Source organism: Saimiri boliviensis, chromosome 13 (genome assembly GCF_048565385.1).
Source record: "Saimiri boliviensis isolate mSaiBol1 chromosome 13, mSaiBol1.pri, whole genome shotgun sequence".
In the NCBI taxonomy this organism is placed as follows: domain Eukaryota; kingdom Metazoa; phylum Chordata; class Mammalia; order Primates; family Cebidae; genus Saimiri; species Saimiri boliviensis.
The window spans coordinates 46,226,374-46,250,461 of record NC_133461.1 but is presented as its reverse complement, the minus strand read 5'-3'; the positions used below and the strand labels follow the sequence as shown (position 1 = coordinate 46,250,461).

General features: G+C 37.3%; 1 protein-coding gene and 1 pseudogene across 3 annotated transcripts in view; both read right to left on the bottom strand.

Annotated features, from left to right (window-relative positions):
• B4GALT6 (beta-1,4-galactosyltransferase 6) overlaps positions 1-24,088 on the bottom strand; it is a 62,653-nt gene that overhangs the window by 31,610 nt on the left and 6,955 nt on the right. For 2 of the 3 annotated variants that reach the window (XM_074383646.1, XM_003924753.4), the window contains exons 2-3: positions 12,445-12,561; positions 4,706-4,819 (exon numbers count right to left, since the gene is read on the bottom strand). In XM_074383646.1, the coding sequence (XP_074239747.1) occupies positions 4,706-4,819; positions 12,445-12,544 (214 nt within the window). In that variant the 5' untranslated portion in view covers positions 12,545-12,561. Of the gene's footprint in view, positions 1-4,705; positions 4,820-12,444; positions 12,562-14,552; positions 14,611-24,088 lie in introns of those variants that run through there. The other variant, XM_074383647.1, reaches the window with a different exon arrangement.
• On the bottom strand, positions 15,149-15,241 carry LOC120361693 (U6 spliceosomal RNA; annotated as a pseudogene).

Sequence of the window (24,088 nt, the reverse complement as noted above, 5' to 3'; positions counted from 1 at the left end):
ATACAATCCTAGTCCATCATTCATCTGACTAAAGCCTTCGATGGTTCTCCATTTCCCTAAAGCAGTGGGGTTTATTTTTGCTTTTGGCTTTTTTTGCCCCTAGACTCTTTGAAAATCATGCACTCTTATCTGTGAGAAATGCACAGAGGCTCATAAATCAACCCTCTGCATATAAGCTCACGGGCTCTGCTCCCACCGACGCTCACCTCATGGATGCCAAGGAATGATGGAACCCACAAGGCCCTCAGATTCCTCCGTCCTTTACACAAGACCCTTCTCGCCGGCTTCATTTCCCATACATACCACCTACACACCCCCTCTGGGCAGAGCTGACCACTCTCCAGTCCGGGAATACACAGGGTCTCCTCGTGCTGATGCTGTTCTCAGCTATCGTGCAAGACCCAGTTCTAATGACGCCTCTCTCTGACATTGTGCTTGCCCTTCCAGAATCAACTGCTATTTGCCTTTTGTCACATTCATAACCTTTTCATAGCATGCCTTTTCCAAGTGTGTTCCCTGCTCCTAGGTGCCACACACATGACCATGTTCAGCTTTGCCTCTCCCCTGCCTGCTTCTATGAACAACACTGGCCCTGCTGCACAGCAGCTGTCCATCAATGACTTGTTGACTCTAAAATGGCTCCCATCTCATTTTTTTTTTTTTTACAATAAACATATGTATAACGGTTATATTAGCATTACTTGAGTTTTGCTGAAGTTTGTTTATCTTTTCCTTTTTTTTGCTGATTTTCATTTGAATTATTTAAATTCACCTCAAAAAGTCCTTGGAGCTTTTGTTATATTCATAAGGTTAGCAATCATAGAAACTATTAAGGTTAAACCATAAAGGGAACTATTCCACAAATAGTAAGAACAGAATATATAAAGGTCATTGCAAATGCATTCTATTTGAATAAGAATTAAAAGATAGGAAAACTAAAGGTAAGTCTATTTTCAGTCTAATGCAGAGTATGCAATTGACATTTTCCATTTCTACCTCACCCATACAAATGAAAATCAAAACATCCACACTACACACATTAATTTTTAGCCTTCGACAAGGTGAAACTTCTATTTTACTTTGTTAGCACAAAGAATCTTACATAAATCCAATAAAACTGAATGTGGATTTACTCTTTGGAGAATCTATAAATACTAACAAGGAAGAAGTATTCACTCATACTCTTCATATAAAAAAAAACATTAAAATAGATTTTATAGTGTAATTAGCCACTATTGAATATGAAACATTGCTGAAATGTATGAAACACAATTTATCTGAATTCCAATTTGAAAAATTCACTTTATTTTTACAGAAATCCAGTGCCAGTGTTTCCATTGCTATACTAGGTAAAAATCAAAGAGGTTTATAACAGGATAATCAAATACACCCATGTTAAGATTTAACTTCACTTTTAGTGACTGTAAGTAAATATCACTCATACTTGAATGGTTTTCATCCAAGTAGATCTAATTCTTACACAAATCCCTTATTATTATTATTTGGGAAAGAATCATATTCAATTTCTTTGTGTGACTATCATAATAAGATTTTATACTTAGGCATTTTATCACATTGTTCTCTATTATCAATGAAAACTATCTTTTTAAGTAAAAAAATTTAAGGATGCATAGCGTAGAGTAAAACTTCTAAATTCCACACAACTCTCCTAGGTGTCTCATTCCCTTGACCACTCTAAAGTCTGGCTCTATTATTCAAAGAAGCAGGGAGAAGGAAAGGGAGAATCAAATTAATGCCTCTCAAACTTCAAGCACTGTGCTTCATTCGCTCCTTCCCACACTCTGCAGGTGATATTAGAATCCCAGGTTTTACAGATAGGTAAACTAAGTCTTCACTTTGCAGAGATCACAGGACTAGTGAAGCGCTCTGCTGGGCAGCTCATGCAAGGCTCTCTCAGCAGAAGCCTTGTTATGTTGGCTGCACTCATGACTCCTTTCTAAAGCCTTATCTGTATGTGACTGTATTTTCTATCAAATCACCCTACCACCATGGCCACTACTAACTGGGCACAGGATTGGGGCAGGACCCAAAGTTGGCAACCCATGAGAGGGCCTGCTGTGAAAAGATGACTGGCCACACCAGTGTGATTCTCTCTTTCAAAAGAATGCAAGGATCCCAGGGAAGCAGGAAGAAGGGGCGGTAGCACCGAGGTCCCTCCCCACCCCCGGTGAAAAGGCAGTGCACAGCAGCCACACATGACGCAATCTCTCAGGCGCCATGACAGAGAAGGTACAATGGGCTGTAGGGCTGAAGGAGAGGAGTACCAGCATGAGGAACTGGCAGACAGATGCTTTGAAATAGAGTTTAATTAGTACTCATAAAGCACTAATTAAAGAAAATGGCAACTAAACCAAGAACAGAAAGATTTCCTGAAACTATAAACCTTGAATATGCAAATTATGAAGATGAAATTATTGTAATCAATATTTCAACAGAACATTATCCAGTGGTTTCAGCATTATACAGACAAAAATATTCATTTTTAGGAAAACAAGGCTGCAGTAACAAGTAATGACAGCCACAAAAATCACTGAGTTTTATATCAATTTATATATACCGATATAAATTGGTATAGCTGCTTATTATGGTGCAGCAAAGAGACAGTAAGATTAGAATCACCTGAATTTTTTTTTTAACATCCAGGCCCAGTCCCACTACTCTAGATCAGCAGGTCTCAACACATGGCCCAAGGCTCAGCAGCAGCAGCATCACCTGGCGGGACCTGTTAGAAATGCAGATTCTCAGGCCCATCCAGACCTGCTGAGTCTGAAACTCTGAGAGCAGGAACAGCAATTTGACAAGAGGATCTGTGATTCTGAAGTACCCTCAAGTCTGAAAAGCCATGGCCTTAGATGATCTTAAAAGGTCAACATTTCTATTATTGATATGTAATATCTATCAACAATAAACTAAAACAAATCCTACAAATATGATAGGCAGAAGCTGATTTCCTCAATTAAAAAAGCTCATGGAAAGAATACAAACCACAGATACCAAATACATCAGAACGAGGATAAAAATGCAATTCAAAAAGATGTTTATTTAAGTCTTTAATTATATCAAATCCAAGATACAAACTTTTATGTACAAAGCATGCTTCAAAATCATGGGGCAGGGGTAGAAGACATACAAAAAAAATGCCAAATTAATACCTGTGTGACTTCTGAGTGTCGAAAGTATAGCATAGTGGGGTTTTCTTTAAATAAAAATAATAATGTATTATCTTCATAATTTTAAAAATATATAAAGTACAGTAGCTTTATCACTACCACACATTATGCATAAAGGTTAAAAACAAAATAGTAAAATTATTAGAAGGAAATAAATGATCCTCAGGGTAAGAAAAGCTTTTAAGACCAAAAAAAGGCAAAACCTGTAAGTGATTAAAACATTTGAAAAATCATAATTTTAAACTTCCATAAAATAAAAGACAAAATAAAATGAGAAACCCGAGAATGTGAAAAGATGCTTATGAAACACACAGCAGACAGCAGGCCAGTGCCAGAATATAAAGAATTCCTAGAGATCAATACCAACACCCAATAACCAGCCAGGAACTGATAAAGCCCATGATGCAGCAAGTCACGGAGAGAAAATTTAAAAACACAAACATGGAAACTCACTCAAATCCACCAGTAATGAGGAAAGTGAAAATGGAAACAATGAGAAACCATTTGTTAATCTTTCAGATTAGCAAGAATTTAAAAGTCCATCAATATCAAAGTGGTACATCCATGCTTGGCTGTTAGGGATATAAACTGGTATCGCTGCTTTGGAGAGTAACTGACAAAATCTGGAAAAACTGAGCCAACCTACCCAGCAATTCCACCATGAGCCATCAACCCTCAAGTACACATACATATATGCACAGGAAAACTCACACTCTGTTGTTCTTTATACTAAATATATAGATACATAAATTTTTTGTTGTTGTTGTTGTTGCTATTTTGTGATATCAAAAAAGTTGAAACAACCTAAACGTAAATCAATGGGGAAACAGGTAAATGAAATGTGATGCACTTATACAAACACATACAATGCAGTCATATTTAAGTCATATTTAAGTCATAAATTAGGCCTATATGTAATAATATAGGCAGTTCTCAAGAAAGTTTATGAAAAAGCAAGTTATAAGAATGAAAGGTATTGTATAAGACCAATTTACATAAATACCCCTTCAAAAGAATATCTATTTTCTATATAAACATCTATGTAAAAAACAATTTTCATAACCTGTAAAAATACACAGTAAACTCTCAGTGGTGAGGTTACTTCTGAGGAAGAAATGGGGAGCCAGCATTGGAGAAAGTGATCAAAAAGGACTGGCTTAATCAGGAACATTTTAACATCTTCAAAAGGAGACTATACATTAATTACTCTCTTAAACACTGTTTTAAAAGAATTTGCACATTAAGTAAGCCAAAGTATTAGTTTCTAAAACTGGGTGGGAGAAGTATGGGTATTTGTCACTTTCCCCTTTGTATTTTTCTTTAGCTTTTCAATCATCTCCCTTCAAAAAGCACTTTGCCAAAAAAAAAAAAAAAAAAGAATTCAAATAACATGCTGTGTAATATAAACATTAGCACCCAAAGTAATGACCTGATCCTGATGTGCTCAAATCATGTGGTTTTTATGATTGTATAACACAAGTAAACAGTTAAGTCAAAATTAGATGACGACTTACGCATGTAAGGCAGTTTTTCTGGACAGGGGAGGTATGGTGAATACGTGAAGTTTTCCGGAAGAAACGTTGTTGTTTGAACAAGATAATCACTTGAATTATTGCCTTCAGGATAATCTTGAAGAGAGAGAAAAGAGTTACCAAAAAAAAAAAAAAAAAGGCCTTTTGCTTTGTCCCTGGAATGAAATACATCACTGTCTCTGTGAGGAAACTACAACATACAATCTAAAAAAGTACTTAAAATCAATTATCTTTAAAGAACTAGAGAATAGCAAACTGCTGCTGGGAACAGGCCTCTCAGCACAATTTCCAAGAGATATCTAGAGAGCAGCACACCCTTATCCTTGCACACAGACATAGCAGTCCCACTTGCAACCACATGAGAACACCTGCTCCCATCCCTCCCCTGGCTGAGCCAGATCTAAAGGGAGTGTGAAAGCATACCAGGGAATCCCCTCCACTATGGCACAGCTAAGGGTATTCCAAACCATGGCATGCTGCTACTAGCATCCACAGAGCAGAGGGGTGGGAGTAATGTTTTCTTACCACCTCACCCTGTAGAAATGAGATTTACCCACTCAACTTACTTTTGTAATACAGCTCATTTTAAACCTTTAAATTAGTCATTCCCAGCCTGTGGGTTGCAGCCCCGTGGGAGCCCTAGAACTATTATTACATTAGGTCCATTATCTTTAGAGTCAGCAAGTTAAACTGCACAAAGGGCACCAAAGTCAAATGCCTGAGTTCAAATCCTTGCTCCAACACACAGTAGCTGTATGATACAGGGCAGGATATGAAGTAGGCATTGCTTCCCATCTATGCCTACTTCATACTGTCATTTTTAAACTTCAATAAAAGGAAATGTGTAAAACACTGAGAACAATCCCGGGACCAGATAAATAGTTAACAATTGTAGCTATAAGTGATTAGAAATGAGCACCTGACCCATGAGACAGTCACTGACTTGGGATTTTTGAATATTGAACCAGAAAGATCACATTTCAGTCCCTTTATGGAGCAAAGTTCTAAGACACAAATCTAGGAACCATGACACGCAGGTTTCCTGCTTTGTAGGGAAGCTGGCCTAAGAGAATGACATCAACATGCATGAGTAAGAAATTAGAGATGGAAACAGCTCATTAAACTACTGTCTGTCTCTTGGATCTGTCTGTCTCTGTACCACAGAGAGTGAAACTCAAGCAGACACTTTAGGAAAATGTAAAGATATTCACTGAATCTTGAGTAATCTACTCCAATGAGAGAGACTGTAAAAGCTAAACCCTATGACCCACAGGCAAATGACAGAATCCTGCAAATTAGATATGAAGTATGTGAGAGGTGAGAAGAGCCAAAGAAACTAGGCATCTCCCCTGCACACCTTTACCTCACATCAGTACTCAGTCATCATCACAATGAAGTTGGTGGGGATGTAGCATGGGAGCCAGGATAGTACTTCATGGCAGAGACTCAGGCCACCTGCAAGGCTGTCAAATGAAAGCGGCCCTACCATGGCTGTTAAGCAGAGGGTGTTGGGGATGGACAAAGGTTCCAGGCTGGGTACCAAGGAGGAAACAGAAGCCACAAGGTTCAATTCCAAAGAACTGCATGGAAAGCCCAGTTATGAATTTCACAGGGCATCAGTAAGGTGTTAAGGTAAATGCATTCCCAGAAAACCCCAACATAATAGAGACCAGCGATGGTACAACTGCTAAAGCCTATTCTACCAGGAAGTGGGAAAGCCCCAGTGAGACAATCCTCCCCATTGTCTCTCCCTGGAGGAGTGATGGAAAGCACTTGACAAGGAAAACCCTCCAAATGACAAGGGGAGGAGAAATTAAATGGACAATTAATTGTTTTGTATGCCAAGTGATACACCAAGACCACAGACACTGCTCTGGTAGCCCATGCTCAGTGTATTCCCCATGTGTCTGAAACATTTAAAGATTCGAAGCAAAAGCAAGTGTAAGGAAGTCCAATAAAGTTCCGATTCTTCTTTTTTTTGAGACAGGATCTTGCTCTGTCACACAGGCTGGAGTACAGTGCTGTGATCACAGCTCATTGCAGCACTGACTTCCTGGGCTCAAGAGAACCTCCTAGCTCAGCCTCCCAACTATTAATAGCTAGAACTACAGGCATACACCACCACAGCCAGCTTAGTTTGTAGTTTTTTGTAGAAACAGAGTCTTGCCATGTTGCCCAGGCTGGTCTCCAACTCCTGGGCTCAAGCAATCCTCCTGCCTTGACCTCCCAGAGTGTTGGGATTACAGGCATAAGCCACCACACCTGGCCTGATTCTTTACTTAAGATGCTTTTAATATATATATCTAGATATGTGTCACATTTGAAGTTGTTTTTTTTTGGTTTCCTTTTTATGGGGACTCCGACTTTGCTAGTGGTAGGAGGGAGTGCAACCAGCATGAATTGGGTTTCTGTTACTCCCAACAAAACTGCTTAAGATTACTATTGTTATGAGGTTTGTTACAATGTCTAGTCAAATTCTTTGATTTATACCTTAGAGTTGGGTATTTATCTTCAATATTCCTGGAAAGGAAGATAAGACATTCTTATTTGAGAGAGACAGTAAAAGAAAAAAACAAACAAGAAGAATTCTTAAAAATAAGTTTGCCAAAATTTAAAAAATCAAATCAAAGCACTGTAATAAAGTCAGAGCAATCTCCCAGAAAGATAGAAAGGAAATAAAAAGAATTGGAAAACAAGAGAGAAATGATAATACATAATATGAGTTCCAAACAGAAAGAAAAATAGCAGGAAGAAAAATTATCAAAGAAATAATATAAATACATTTTGGAGAATTGAAGGATAAGACATTCCATATTGACAGGACTGTCTGCTCCCAGCGAGAGAAGAAAAGCAAAGCTCCAAGATGCTCTTTGTAAAATTTAACAATACAAAAAAGATCCCAAAAGTCTCTAGAAAGAAAAAACTGGTCCATGAACAGTAACTGCAATCAGGATGGTCAACAAACTTCTCAAAAGCAGCATTGGAAGAGAGAAGACAATGGCACAGGAATTTCGGAAACCCTCCTTAGTGTGGTCAACTCGTGCCTAAGGAGCTCAGGCAAAAATCAGTGACAGATTAAGAAGGCTCCACAAATTGCGGGAAAAAAAGAGTTAATAAGTAACATCAACAAAAATAAACAGATCTACAAAACAAACATAATTACAACTAGACTCAGGAAAACAAACCATTATCTATCCACTCTTTTAACATCAACAACAATATTAATTTGTATTTAAATTGTGACACAATTATACTGGGGATAAAGATAGGTAAAACTGGGTGAGGCTATAATACTAAATGACTTTCTTCCATAACAAGAGTAGTTAAAATTGATAAATCAAGAGACAGCATGATAGAAACATAAAGATAAATACATAATAAACTTAGTTCTCTGAGGATTGGAACTCAGAGAGGAGTGAACTAGGAGACTGTTGTACTTTTTTCTACTTTTAAGACATAAAAAGCACTACTTAAAAATGCAAGTTTAGTTTGTTTTTCAATATGAATAAATGAGCAGTTAAAACAATAAATACAGAATGGCAAGTTCTTCACAAATTAGCTAATATGCACTCGCTCACTCTCGCTGTCTCTCTCTCTCTCTCTCTCTCTCTCTCTCTCTCTCTCACACACACACACACACACACACACACATATCATAGAGTTCATATGACAGCTTTTGTTGCACATACCACCAGAAAGAAAAGATGAGCTAGCTATATAGAGATGATAATTTTTCTGAATCTCTTCCATTTTTATTAAGAACATACTATACACTACACAGTCACAGGAATGAGACAATAAATAAGGTTGTCCTTAGATGTACAACTATGATATAACAATATTTTAAAATACAAAAAAAATGAGTAAGTTTGTCCCTGGGGGTCATCTGCCTTGAAGTGTTCCAAAGCTCATTTTCTTACAATCCTGAGGCAGAAAAATATTTACATTTTCATGCAATCCTCAAGTAACTTGTTAATGTCATGCATTAACTTTAAGAGTATTTTCTTACTCTGCATAATTTATTACTTCTTATAATTAATGCTTGGGCTCCTTCTCTTAGCCATATGCTATGATTCTCTAAACCCACATCCAACTCACAGAAGTGCTCAGCTCTCTAGACATTTCTGCAAAACAAACTTTTAACTCATTCTGGGGAGTCGGATGGCAAGAGGCGGGCCGGAGAGAATTGTTCCAGTTTTTATTTTAGTGCTAGAATGGCTGAATCACAAAAGTACACATTCCATCACTTTTATCAGTTTTTAAAGAACCAAATTTTTTAAGTGCCTTCAAGTTACGCAATATCATTATATTCATTTCATTGAATAAAAAGTTTTAGAGATGAACATGTGCTATTCTTGGCCATACTGTAAGGAGTTCAACTCACTGCCAGATTTAGAGAAACACTCCCACACTCCTTGAGTACTCTGTCCAGTGCTATCTGTGTCTTCACAATGTATTATGTGTATATAGTCTATCTACCACCCTGGCCACTACTCCGAATATCTCTTTTAATTGAAATCAAATTGTCTTCAATTTCTAGCACCTAATAAAGTACCTACAACACAGTAGGAACATATTGTAAATAAACACCTCACAAATGATAATACAGCCAATAATTAATCTTTTGGAGATGATACCATAATAAACCCACAAAATCATTATTCTCACAAAAGCGTTAGGTGAGTAATGGTCCATCATGTATAACCACTCTTTTCAAAGTCAGGAACCATTTAAAAGGTTGTGCATGACAGATGCATTTGAGATCCACCACAACTGCTATAAAAGGTAGACATTATTTCATCTAATGAAGGGATAAAAATAAAATGAGCTCTGGGCTCCTCGCTTTCTTCCTCCTTTCCAGAAACACTACCAAAGAAAAGGGAAACAAAGAATGAAAACTGCCAGATGGATCCCCCACTGGTTCTCACTAGACCTTATCACTTAAAGGAAAAGAACAGAACCAAAGAACACCCTTTAATGGCTTTATTTTCCTGCTAAACAGCAGCTTAAAACAGGTGTTACACTACCGAGGAGAGTTCTGATCTGTTCTCACTAACTTGACTTGTCAGTTCGGCAGTGTCTGGGATCTTACTTCATGTATCCATCAAAGAGGAAGCGTGCTGGATTATTTCCAGCAAACCTATCCACTCTAACATTGCTTGGCCCTTATCTGCTTCAGTAATTAGGTGAATTCACTGAATACATCTTGTTTTCATAATTTGGCTCTGTGGGCTACATGGCACCATTTCATTACGAAAGTATATGATTTCTTTACAAAAATAGTATACATCTATTTCTATTTGATGCCACAGAAAGTCAGGTACAGGATTAAAAACCCCTTTTGGAAATCAAATGTGCTTATAACTATCACAATCTATTTATCATTTCGTGTTAAATTTTAAATGAGCCACTGCATATTAATCAATTCTCCTCTAGAGCTCAGTTCTTTTTGGACACCTTATAGGCCATTATCTTCTTCTTTGGAGATTATATCTACAGAAGTCTATGTAGAAATAACCAGTTGCATTATAAATAACTATTTATGTTTCTATTTCTCCCAGAGGCCAAGAGATTCTCATATAAAGTGAAACTGTTTTTCTTAATACTGTGTCTCCAATAGCTGGTTAAATATACTAACTATAATAATTATTCAGTAAATGTTGGCTAAATGAACATGGCAGAGGCTCATTGCTCACTCAAACTCCATTTTTCCCTTTCCCCTTAGGTAACCCTAGTTTCACTAGAGTTCCAGCATACCCAGGTCAAAGACTGTGTTTCCCGTGTGGGCATGCAATTAAATTCTAGCCAATTAAATGTATGAGGAAATACTGTGTGGGGCCTCTGGGAAGGCTCCAGAAAAGGGGGAACCTTATTTGTTCTTCTTTGCTCTCCCTTTCCTCCTTCCTACTGACCCAAGTTCAAACACAAAGATGGTGCTGAAGCAGCCGTCTTAGACTATGAGTTTATGGAGCTACATGACAGACAGCAGAAAACGAAAAGCATGTGCTGACTTACTTTAAGGAGCCTCCACATCAGCCACATATATCCAGCTTGTAGAGTTCTTTCACATGAGAACAGAAAGCCTCACGTGTTTACACCACCACAGACAGGTCTCTGTTACATCCAAACCCAATTCCTAATGGATAAAATGACTGTTTCCTGAGAACAGTTTTACCATCAGTAAAGGAACCCTATGAAAAGTTTTCAAAGGTTCATAAAAGTAAGCAAACTTTAATCAAAATATGCATCGGTTCTTTGGTCTTTATTGAAACTATCACTTGGTGAGAGAAAGAAAGGATTTCCCCGGTTTTTTATTTTTGGTTTTTTTGTTTTGTTTTGTTTTAGTTGCAGGGTACGATGCGGAAAGATTGTCTTGCGCAGGTAATTATTCCTCCTAATCGAGCTCAACATCCACACATATCCTTTATTCATTCCCCAGAGAAAACAACCTGATATGCACAAATTTTTAGCATTCACACAAATATACCAACTCAAAGATGTTTATTTCCTTTCAGTTGAGTAAACTTTCAGTGAACATTTTTACAATCAACTTAATCAACCAACACAAATCCTACAGAAACTTCTAAAATGTTTAAATTTCTAAAATTGACCTACTATTCAGAAGACTCATTCATGCTAAAGAACAGTTAATGAGACTTTTACTGTAGTATTAAAACATCAGCTATGTTAGACAGTCCTTCTAAAAAAAAATTCGCTCAAGGTTAAAAAATTAAAATAAAACAAGAGTGTTCTGATTTGTGACATCATAAACATATGAGGCAAATGACTAGAATGGATTTTAGAAAAGCACATGTGCTATTAAATTGAGGTCAATATGTCACAGTCTTAAATGTTTAGAAGGGTCTAAAACTATTACCCACCTTGACATACATGTAAGAAAGAATACCTACAGTTGGAAAACAGACGTTCTCTTAGTAGAATGTGTAGGTTTACAATGACACAAGGAAGAATTACTAAGACAAATTAAATCTTTAATTGTTCAAAATGAGACCATAAAGAGTGCAACAACTGACGACCCCACTGAATCCTTTAAAGTAACACCTAATAATACTTTGGGATACACTGTGGCAAAACTGCCATAAAAGAGCTTTAACATTCTTGCACAGTAGTTGAATCTATTTACATAAATTCTACCATCATTAAATCATTGATTCAGCTTATTAGATTTTAACATCTTGGGATTCTAATGGAGATTCTATTTCCAGGTAACATTTTACAAAGACAAGAGCAGCTACCAATTTCCAATTTTATAAAACTTCTCCTTTAGATCATTAAAAAGGCCATAAAACTATTAACAATTTCTATAATTAAAAACAACTATTTTCTAGACCTAGTTGGAAAAACAAATCAGGAACTAGAATGAACATAGAGATGGTAGTATGGCTCATGAAGATGAATACATTATTCTCTGGTTAATTTCTCTTAAATAAAATATATGAACTGAAAATGTTGAAGCAGCTTTCTATATTTTAATTTGTTTGCAAGAATTAAGTATCTACACAAAACCCCATCACTTTTGTGACCACACCTTCATACATCCTAAAATAGGTAAGTCTTTATTTGCATAGTAAAATAATCTACCAGGATGCTTAGGGGAAGATATCTTCATCTTTAACAGGCAGTTACCTGAAGGCAAAACAGACTGTAAAATATTTGGCTGACTGCTTTATGACAAGGGGTTAAGCAGAAAGTAATCTTACCTGTACCGTTGAGTGTACTGTTTTTATTTGTGTACAGTCTGATCATATGACCTATTGTTTTCACATTTTCTCTCAACATTATACCTCGAGCTTGTACCATAAAGAGATATGTGTTGGCTACAAAAGAAAAATAGAGAAAGAATGTCATAGCTCAGTAAGCTTTTTTTATTTAATAAAATAATATTCAGAATTGAAGTGCCCAATAAACATAAACTGACTAAATCAGCACATTCAAAAGGAAAATAGAAATGTAAAATATTGCCTACTATAAAAACTTCCAAAAACAGATTTTTAAAAAAATAATAATAATGTGGAAATATCCATCTATCAAATAGAATGAAACTAACTGAACAAACTAAAGTATCATAATGAACCCCCACATCCATACGTGATTTTCTACTATAAAATAGACTTAGAAATTTCAAAAAGGCATTTTATTACAAGTACTCAATCCTACAGCTATAAAATCCAGTTAAAATATTAATTTCTTCATACCAAAAACTTCACAAATGCTAGGATTCCTTATAAATCCCGTAATATCTAGTATGAATAAAGAACTTACAATGGTCCTGAAAATTCTTGGATGTGTTTGCAGGGAAGAGTGATCTCGGATCAGTATCTGTTTGGGTCATTCCTAAGAGTTAAACTTTTACACTCCCTTTCAATCACGATTCTATCTACCAGGATCGCTAAAAGCAAAATCAAAATCAATGTGCATTTTTAAAGCAGGTCAATTTAATTCTTCATAGTAAGTTGCTTCAAAAATAAGCTCCTAATTTCTTCTGCTGGGAGAAACTAGTAAATTGACAAAGATCAGAAAAATCCCCAACTTTTGAGATGTCCAGACTCCCCAGAGGCACAGAACTAAGTCAGAAACTCCTTTCCTGGTCCCAATTCTGTTTAGTGCTATGCATAACTTTGTACAGCTCCCTGGATCCCAGTTTCCTCATTTTCACAAGGCAGATGTGCACGTAGTGCACCCTTCTTTAAAGCCTCTAAACACAAAGCTAGCAAATCATAAACTCCATTCAGATAAGAGGCAGCAACTCGCTACCGTGGCAAAAACCAAGAAACTGCAAGTCTCAGTTAATGACTCAATTTTAAGATAAGCTGTCTCTGAACACAGTAATGACACTCTCGAAAGATGAATGCTGAATAAAAAAAATTAAGAATGCTGACTAATTTTCTGACTCCTGCTCTACTTTCTCAAGATGGAACAGAGGGATGAGAGAAATTTAATGTTTACTACCTTCTTTTCCACTTTTTATGTAAATGTTAACTTGCTCAAAGTTCATATGAGCACAGCATAAATAAAACTACTAGAGCAGCAGAGTAAAATAAAACTTCTTTCAACTTCAATCCAGAAAAAAGAGAGAAACAGAAATCCAGGTTTCACATAAGCTTTACAGATGTCATTTTTAAGAGCATGTCTACAGGCTTTCTAAAAAAACTTGCTGATGTGTGAATTTACTATACTGGGTTACAAATACAACACATTTTTACATTTTTGTACTTAAGTGGACTTTAAAAGAATGAAGAACACAGTCATAAAAAAGAACACAATCATGTGCTTTGCAGCAGCATAGATGCAGCTGGAGGCCATTATCCTAAGCGAATTAACGCAGGCACAGAAAACCAACTACCGCATGTTCTCACTTGTAAGTGGGAGCTAGACACTGGGTACTCATGAACATAAAGATGGCAACGACAGAATCTGGGGACCACCAGAAGAGAGGGACAAAGCAGAGCAGAAGTCTAAAAATTACCTATCAGGTACCATGCTCACTACTGAGGTGACAGGGTCAATCTTACTCCAAACCTCAGCATCATGCAATATACCCATGTAACAAAGCTGCAGATGCATGCCCTGCATCTAAAATAAAAGTTAAAATTATTTAAAATAAATAGACCGTATAGGGAAACACTTATTCATACAATTTATTTAATATATATTCATAAGTAAGGTTTGTGGGTTTTTTTGCCCATCTATGGTTTTGTTCTTAATGTTACTTTCATAAAATAGACTATACACATTGCAATCATTTTCTAAACTCTGAAACAACTGATGTAGTGCGGCAGATATTAAATCCTTAAAAGTTTGAACTGACCTCTCATAAGAAGTCATCTAAAAGCTGTAATGTCAGGGCGTGGTGGCTCAGGCCTGTAATCGCAGCATTTTGAGAGGCCAACATGGGTGATCACTTGAGGTCAGGAGTTTAAGACCAGCCTGGTCAACATGGTGAAACCTCGTCTCTACTAAAAAATATAAAAAAATTAGTCGGGCGTGGTGGCACATGCCTGTAATCCCAACTATTTGGGAGGCGAAGGCTGGAGAAACACTTGAACCCAGGAGGTAGAGGTTACACTGAGCCAGAATTGTGCTATTGCACTCCAGCCTGAGCAAAGAGCGAGACTGTCTCAAAAGAAAAATAAAAGCTGTAATCAGACACCTGTTCCAATTCCTCTCTGTTCACGTATTCAATTTGTTGATTTGTTGAATGCCTGCCCTCTGCCAGAAATTGTATTAGGTGTATTTCAGTTTCTATTTATTCTTGATTCAATTTGGAGTAATTATTTTGTCCCAGAGATTCAACAGTTTTATTGAGATATTCAAATTAGGTAAAGCTGTGCATGATCACATATAATTTTTGAATCTCCTCTACTTTTGATTTTTAATTGTGTTTTCTCCCTTTACTTTTCTATTTAAAATTTGAAAATAAACATGTCATCCTTGAGCAGGGGCCATGCTAATCTTCTCTGTATTGTTCCCATTTTAGCATATTTGCTGCCAGAGCAAGCATTCCCTTTTCTCTTTGATAAGATGTGTCATATTTGTGTATTCCATTGCTTATATTTAAATAATTTGTCTTGAATATCTCAATTCTGTTTTCCTCTATTTTAAATATATTAGTTCCTGATCTCATTCTTACATGTTTAGACTTTTCTTTTTCTAATTTCTTAATCCATTTTCATTTTTTAATAATGAAAGTATCTACAATAAATGTATCTTTGATAATTATGAAAAAATGGAAAAAAGAGATGAAGAGAAAAAAAAAAAACTAAAAGAACAACCAACCAAAAATGTAGGAAAATGTTCAATAAAAGACAAGCTAACATTAACAATTCTGTCTAAATGAAGATCTTAAAGTTCAACTGAAATTATGTGGGCGGGGCAGCATCACACAGATCACTAACGCCACCTGGTTTGCAGCACCTTGGATTATTTAATCCTAAAGTTACAAATGAAATTTGTTGTCAATAATATGGACGTCTTATATTTGTGCTACACCAAACTGTAAAAAGCAAACCTGCCACAAAGTAGTAGAACTCAGCCTAAGGCAAAAAACCTGGACTTCCAGAACTGATCCTGGCCTAAGAAACAAGATGCTGAGTAGAAGCATTCTATGTATTATTGTGTTTCCTAGAAAAATTTTTTAAATTATTTAACTTGTAGGTAACGAAACTGTTAAGGAAAAAAGTGATTTTTTTTTTTTTTTGAGACAAGGTCTCGCTCTGTCATCCAGGTTGGAGTACAGTAGCTCAATCTTGGGTCACTGCAACCTCCGCCTCCTAGGCTCAAGCAATCCTCCCACCTCAGACAGGTATGGTCTCCTTGTCTACTCCCACCTTACTGCTCGCAAGTAGCTGGAACTACAGACACCTGCCACTATGCCCACCTAATTTTTTTATAGAGACGGGGTTTCTCCATGTTCCCCAGCCTGGTCTTGAACTCCTGAGCTCAGGCGATCAGCCCACCTCGGCCTCTCAAAGTAGTGAGATTACAGGTGTTAGCCACTGCACCTGGCCTTAAAAATGATTTTTTAATGGTACCTCTAACAAAGGTGATTTATCAAAAGAGTGCATTTACTATTCAATAGATGAATGAAGACTGAAATTAAGAAAAGCTAGATGCCAATTTCTCCAAAAGGAAAATCTATTCATTTATTTCAAATCATTTATAGCTAATCGAGTTACATTCCTCAGGTTAATGGTCCTCATGGGTTTAATCCCTAAAGATCAGAACCCATTAGGGAAGGAAGCTGTGTTTTAATAGAGTGCTTAACAGGAAGAAAGTGCTATGTCAAAGGGTTGCAAGACACGCTAAACCAGCACGAGAATGGTTCCAACTGTCTGCTTTCCAAATATAAGACTATGTTAACTCAAACCCAAAACTTACCAGTAGTAGTATAAAATGTAATGTCTTATTGGCAAGTCTTTGGGTAGAGAAAAATCCTTGTCTAAAATTTCTATTCCAATTTATAAGAAACTTCATTTCAGAAAACAAATAGGGAAACCTACCACTGCTTAAAGCCATGCTGTTGTGTTCTCTAATTTCATTTTCTATTAGACTCTGCATTGTGAGACATAAATCTAATTTATTTACCAGTTCTGCTTCCCAGGGGGTAAAATCTCAAAAAAAAATTTTTTTAAAGAATAAAACCTATCTTCAAAGTTTATGAAAGCTTCTAGGCCAGGCATTCTATCCTGAGTTTGTAAGGCAAGAGATTTATGAACTTGTCTAATTCTCCACTTAAGGAAATTAAGAGACACATCTGCTATAGAACTGTGCCTCCCAGCCCCTTTCCACAACAGCTTTGCTCACTGACAGTGCTGTAAGGATTCAAGACAAGGAGACCATGCCTGTCTGCAGGGATCTAGAACTGTTGCCTGGGCTTTTCAGGATGCTAACGCAGCATCCCTGTGATCCTGATATCTGGGTTCCTAGCTGCTATGACATGCTGCCACAGTTCCCAGGTCTCTTAACAAAAGTCCAGTGAATAAATGATTTTGCGAGGGAGAGGATGATGCTGTTCAGGCAATCTGAGATGCAGTTATAAATATAGGACTGAAGCTAAAATGGGGCTAGAAATACAATTTGGGGAGACAATAAATGTAAAAGGTGTAACTATCGTGATAAATTTCCAGAGGAAAAATTATCCAAAAGGGAGATAAGAAGGTGAAGATCTGATGTATGAAGACAGACAACAAACAGGCAGCATAAAAATAAAAGACCCCAAAGTGAATTAAGCTCAGCTTGAGCACAGTGAAAAACCTAATGGACTAAAGAAGAGGGAGAGGTCAACCACGTCAAATGTGCAGATGCTACAGAGAAAGACTTAAAAACAGCTTAAAAAATTCAGCATATTCTCTTTGTCAGGCATACTTTACATATACTAACCTATTTAATCCTGACAAGCAACTCTTTAAGGTAGGTACTATTATTCCCATTTTACGGATAAAGAAATTGAAGCAGGGAGTTGAATAACTTGCCACAGGTCACACAGTTGTTGGTAAGTGGCGGAGCCAGAATTCAACCCCAGCAGTCTGGCTCTAGCAAGCTAGCCCTTGACCATCAACCACTTAGCCTCTCTAAAAAGCCAACAGGAGATCACTGTAAGCCTTCAAGAGAGCAGCTTCAGGAAGCAATGGAAACAAAAGGAAAATAGTAAAGATTTCAGTGGATACTAACAAAGTGAAAGCTGCAAGTTTCAGAAAACAAAAACAAGCGATTAGCAAGATCAGGGGAAGGTTTTCTGGAAGAAGAGGGCCCTGAGCATGTCTGCAACCTGAGTGGAAGAAAGTAGAAGAAAGAATGAATGATTTAAGGCACTAAAAGAACAACAGAAAAGAGGGAAATCCCTTTTATGGGCCGGAGAGTTTAAGCAGAGGCTCTGAGGTGCACAGAGGCAGTGCGCAGCCAGGAAATGACAATCCACCTGGAGTGGAGATGGGTAGTAACAGAAGTTAGGAAGGTCCAAGCGGATGGAGAGAACGAGAGGTCATTGTGAGGATGAGACATAACTTTTAACAGAGGTGAGAAAGTTCCAGAAGTGGAAGGTTAGGGAGGCTGTGGTCTGCAGAGGTGCAAGGCAGAGCAGACCACAGCTATGCTGACACCCAAGGCATGGCCAGGCAGAGTGAGGACGAAAGACAAGAGCTGGACATCCTGGTGGTCAACAACAAGGACAGAGGTCGGGGACAAAGTGGAGGAGAACATTCAGAATTGAGCACTGACTGCCGAAATCTTCCAGGAATATAGCATCTTGGTGGGCATAGGTTTCTGAAGAGCAGGAGATGAATTAACATTTACTAAGTGCTGACTTTGGTCAGTCACTGAGCTAAAGTCCACATATAAATATATGTAAGTACACATAACACAATTATACTTCATTTAATTCTTACAACCACCTGGAGTTGGTTAAATGGAAATTCCCAAAAAGGTATGCCCACATCCTAATTCCCAGAACTTGTGAATGTGACACTTGGAAATTGCAGATGTAATTAAACTAAGGATTTTGAGACGAGGAGATCATCTTGGATTACCCAGGTGACCCCTAATTCCAATGGCAAGTACTCTTCTGAGAGAAAGGCAGAGGGAGATTTCACACACACTATCACAGACACACACACACACACACACACACACACACACACACAGACAGACACACGAAGGCAATGTGAAGACAGTGGCAGTGATGTGGCCACCAGCCAACAACAGGCACCTGAAGCTGAAAGTGGCAAGGAAGGATTTTCCCCAGAGCCCCAACTGTCCTGCCAACACCTTAATTTCAGACTTCTGGTATCCGTAACTCAGAAAATACACTTGGGATTTCAAGCTGATGTGTGGTAGTATGCTATGTTGACCCCAGGAAAATAACACACCACCCCATGACAGGTACAACTTTCTCCATGAGAAGATGAGATAACAAACTCGGAAGAAAGTTAACATAGGTAGAATTAAAAACTCAGGATTCAAGCACAAGCCTGAGTGACTCCGAGGGGAAGGGATTTGGAAGAAACATTGGTTCAAGGTCACAGAGGACAGGGAGGGACAAGAAAAAAGAAATTTTTATTGCAAAAAGTTATGAGGGAAGTGAAACTATGAGTGATAAACCAGATTTCCTTCAATACAAAGAGGAGAAAGCCAGAAAGGATCCTTAAAAGTTACAGAGGAGAAAATGATTTCCCATATTATTTACAGAACACAGGAAATAATATGGACAAAAGTAAAGATCTTAATACTCAATACTAACTACAGACATGTGGATCAGGTTATCTCTAAGAATTTCTAAGAATTCACAATAATCTTCTAAATATCTGTTTCAGATGCTGAAAAATTGTCTTCTTTCCACATCTAGCCTCTTGTTCAATAAATTCCCAAGAATTACTCATCCATGTGGGTAAAGGAAAACATTATCCTCAGTAACAATGGTGTAAACCCCAAGGTTAGGCCAGATTACATATGATATATTATTCATACTAAACCTAGGACTAAGGAAGGTATTACTTGGATTAAAATCAAAATATCACAAATGTCAAGGCTGTGCCAGGCTGTTTTCTTTCTTCCGTTTTGTTTTGTTTTGTTCTTGTTGGTTTTTTTTTTTTTTTTGAGACAGAGTTTCACTCTTGTTACCCAGGCTGGAGTGCAATGGCACGATCTCGGCTCACTGCAACCTCCACCTCCTGGGTTCAGGCAATTCTCCTGCCTCAACCTCCGGAGTAGCTGGGATTACAGGCACGCGCCACCGTGTCCAGCTAATGTTTTGTATTTTTAGTAGAGACGGGGTTTCACCATGTTGACCAGGATGGTCTCCATCTCTTGACCTTGTGATCCACCCGCCTCGGCCTCCCAAAGTGCTGGGATTACAGGCTTGAGCCACCGCACCCAGCCAGGCTGTTTTCTTTTACGTCAAAGTGCTTATTTGTGTAACCATGGTGACAATAATTCAAAACCAGGTATGGACTCAAGGAAATCTTCAATGCAAATTATTACTAACCTATAATATCCTTCCCTCTACTTTTCAAGTTATAAGCTGACTAATGAATACAGAGACTGCAAGAATTCTGTGTTCAGAGCCCCATTTTATCAAACAATAAATGATCACACACAGATCTATTTCAGATCTTAGCTAACAACTCAAGCTTTGCAAATACAAACACTAAAAATTAACAAGTAATTCTTTATAACAGGTATCTTTATAACTTCCACTCCACATTTTAACAATTTTAAGTTATTTTTGGAGATTATTTGTGTTTGAACACTGATCAAGGTTAAACATTTTTAAATAAAAACTGACTTTTCCAATGATCTTACTAAAAATGTTCAGGGCAAAAACATGTTTATCCACATAAGTTTACTGAGTGCCTACTGTTTACCAAGCAATGTCAAAAATTAAGGGGCCATTTGGCTTCCTCTGTAAAGAACCAAGATCCACAAACTGCCTAAAACATTAGAAAGACTTTTGCAACAACCAGATCATTAGTTCAGCCTACTTTAACCCTATTTGATAATTTGAAAAGTAGACTCTGAACCTAGTGATATGAAAACACTATCTAACAAAAGATAACCATCAGCCCTGTCATTTGCTAACGCACCATGTAATTCACTTAAAATGACTATATAGGTTTTTTAAAGCATGACAGGAGCCTTATGAGAGTTATGAACCACACTGAGGAAAGTAGAATCAGGAGGAAATGAGGAAATCAGGGAAGGAAGAATGCAAGCAATTAAACAGGTCTTCCAAATCTAATCAGAAAACTCACTTAATGACATTACAGACTAAAAGACCAAGTCATCAATAAGCAGGCCCAGAAAACATTATAAAACTGTTGAAAATTAGTGATGTCAGAGTATATAAGTATATATATATGTATATATACACACACATATATATACACACACACATATATTACTTATATATCTATATATACATATGAGTATATAAGAAATCTGTCAAAATGAGAAAAATTGAAATGTGAACTATTTGAATATGTTTTATAATCATCTCCAATTTTCTTGTGTTTTCACAATTAAAATACCTTTCAGAATTCCAACTTAGTATTCATGAAAGGAAAATGAGCCTAAAACAAGAATCAGAGAAGGGAACTGGGTAGGAAATGAATTTCAATGACTTCCAAAGCTTATTTCCAAATCAGTAAGCAAGATATCTTTTAATTCTCTACCTTTGATCTCTTGATTCAAATGAAAATAATGTCCAACTTCTCTTCCTATGAGTTAAACTGAAATTTGCCCTATAATTAGAAGTCATAATTTCTGAGCAATTAACTTAATTATCAGGAAGGCAATATATGTAACAAGATTTCAGTAAAATCATATTAACATTAGCATCAAATATATAAAAACAGGCCATAGTATTCAATCAAAATATCATTTTATAGTAACAAACTTCATATAGCTACTTAAATATATTACTGTAAAGATATTATAAAAAGACTTTTCTAGCCAAATGCTAGGAAATGTTTTGAAACTACTTCCACTGGGTAACCTATAATGCTATACAGTTTAATAAGTTTTATTGGTCTCAAGGGAATTATGATGTATCTTTCTAATAATTAAAAACACTAAACAAATTTAGGATAACCTAGGAGCCAATCACCTAGTCACTGCAGACTCATAAAGGAACACACTTTCCTGGTTGGCATAAATAATGTATCTGCCCATTTCTCTTCTGAAAGAAAAGTTGCTTCACTATAATAGCCATCTCTACTGCCAGTAAAACATGATGTTATAAACAAGTTAATCAGGTTTTCAATAAGATTAGTTCTATAAAATATTAGTTCTATTAAATGATGTAAGGTAATCAATCTAGAAAAGTATGTAGCACTATTTTTTCCCAACCATTTGGGGTATTTTTCAGAAACATTGTTCTCAGTGTGCAGAATCATCCGGGTATGTGTTAAAAATGAATCAGAATCTGGCATGGTAATACCTGGGAAATAAGCTTATTAAACCCTATCACCTCAAATAACCCTTAAAAACATATTTGAAAACTATTGCTTGTAGTAATTTTCTAAACATAACATTTGCAACAAGTAAAATAGTAGACCCTTCCAAATCAGTTTAACTTACATTAAATGGATCTTCTTTTACATAGCTTTGGAATATACAATTCATTTAGACATAGGAGTATGTGTGTTTCATGTTTAATGAACATGTAGCACAATTTGGTGAAGCCAAAGACTTTCACTAATTCAAATAATTAACCATAAAAACAAAGACGCAAGCAAAAAGCTGTATTTATTATACTTCCAGAGGAAAAAAAAATTAAGATTTGAAATTACTAAGTATATTCTCCTAAACATTTTGCTGTGCTTCACAGCCAAAAATCTAAATAGTGACATAAACATCCTTTAAGGTAACTCTCCTATTTCAAAGGAGGAGGGGTATTGCTGTATCTTAAACCAAACTTAGGTAAATTAGCTAAGACCAAAACCAATTATGTCCACAAGCAGTCTGATGGTGAAACACAGCCAATCAAACTGGCCCAATACAAGACATAAATGCTGAAGAAAAACAGAATTGGGGTGCTACCTGAAAGTTTCCAATGGGCCCAAGATATGAGGTAAAAATATCTCATCATAATTGGAGTAAATGCTTAATTTTCCAAAGGTATGTAAAAGACATATGGGCATCCTCAGAAAACCTACTCTCAATCTTCAGTTGAATCGACCTTCAATGTGAACTGCTCTATTATTTGTATATTATTCCCTGTTATTATCCTGAAAAAAGGCCGAATTTGATCAAATATGCCTTTCAAACATGAAATCACTGTGTCCTTCAAGAATTAAAAAGGGAAAACCAGATTCAGAGGGACAAGGGGGGGAGGAGAAAAAAAGAAAGGAAAGAGGTAGGGACGGCCGGCTCCGCTCATGCTGGCGAACAAACGAAAGAAAGCGGTCACAAAAGCCAGCTCGGTCCAAGGCAGCCAAAACAATGAACTAGAAAAAGAATGCTGCAAACACACAGGCCTGAGGAACTCCCAAGGGCGACCTAGGAAACCCAAGCTCTGGAAAAATCACCTCCCACACATCTCACCTCAGCCTCCCCGCCCACCTCCACATTTCTACTTAAGACAAACATGAAAGGCAGGTTTGAAAGGGAAAAGTAGTTACAAAGACAGTGTGGGTGCGGGCACAGGTGGAGGAGCAGGTCTGCCCCTTTGCAAGGTGAGCCAGGGTGCTGCAGTCTAAGCACACAGTGTAAACGTAGCCCCAAGCAACAGAGTGTAAGGGAATCCAAGAGGTCTGTCCACGCTCCCAAGTAAAGCACCCTCGCCAGGGTAATCACAGCCGTAACAGTCATCTTCCTCACCTGACAATGTGTAAGGAAACGAGCACTTATAAGGCCACTTATTTCACTGACTGAAGGTCAGAAGATTGGTTTTTTTTCTCTCTCTCTCTTTACAATAAGCCTAAACTCTGCCTCATCGTCATTACCCTCACTGCTACCTTGGGCTATCCAAAAAATGTTTTGTCACTCATCTATACAGTATTCCTTCAAACTGAAGAAGAGAGAGCTCATATTATTTCTCCTAAATCTTCCATTTTCCAGGGCAAAAATGATCAGTTCCTTCAACTCAGGCACGGTAGGATGAGTCAGGAATCCTAAGGTGTACATTTTAGCTCTTCCAACAATAATGTGTGACACTTCAGGCAGTGGCCATCTTTCTTCTCTCATTTCACAAACAAGGCTAGCCCTGCTGGCAGGGGGTGGGTTGTGGCAGGGAAGAGGTAGATCTCCAAATATGGACAAGGCAGTGGGCTACCTTTAGGATTTTGCTCCTGGGGCTGCTCTGCCCATAGCTCTGGCTCCAGCAACACCAACGCCTCTGCGCCCAAGCTT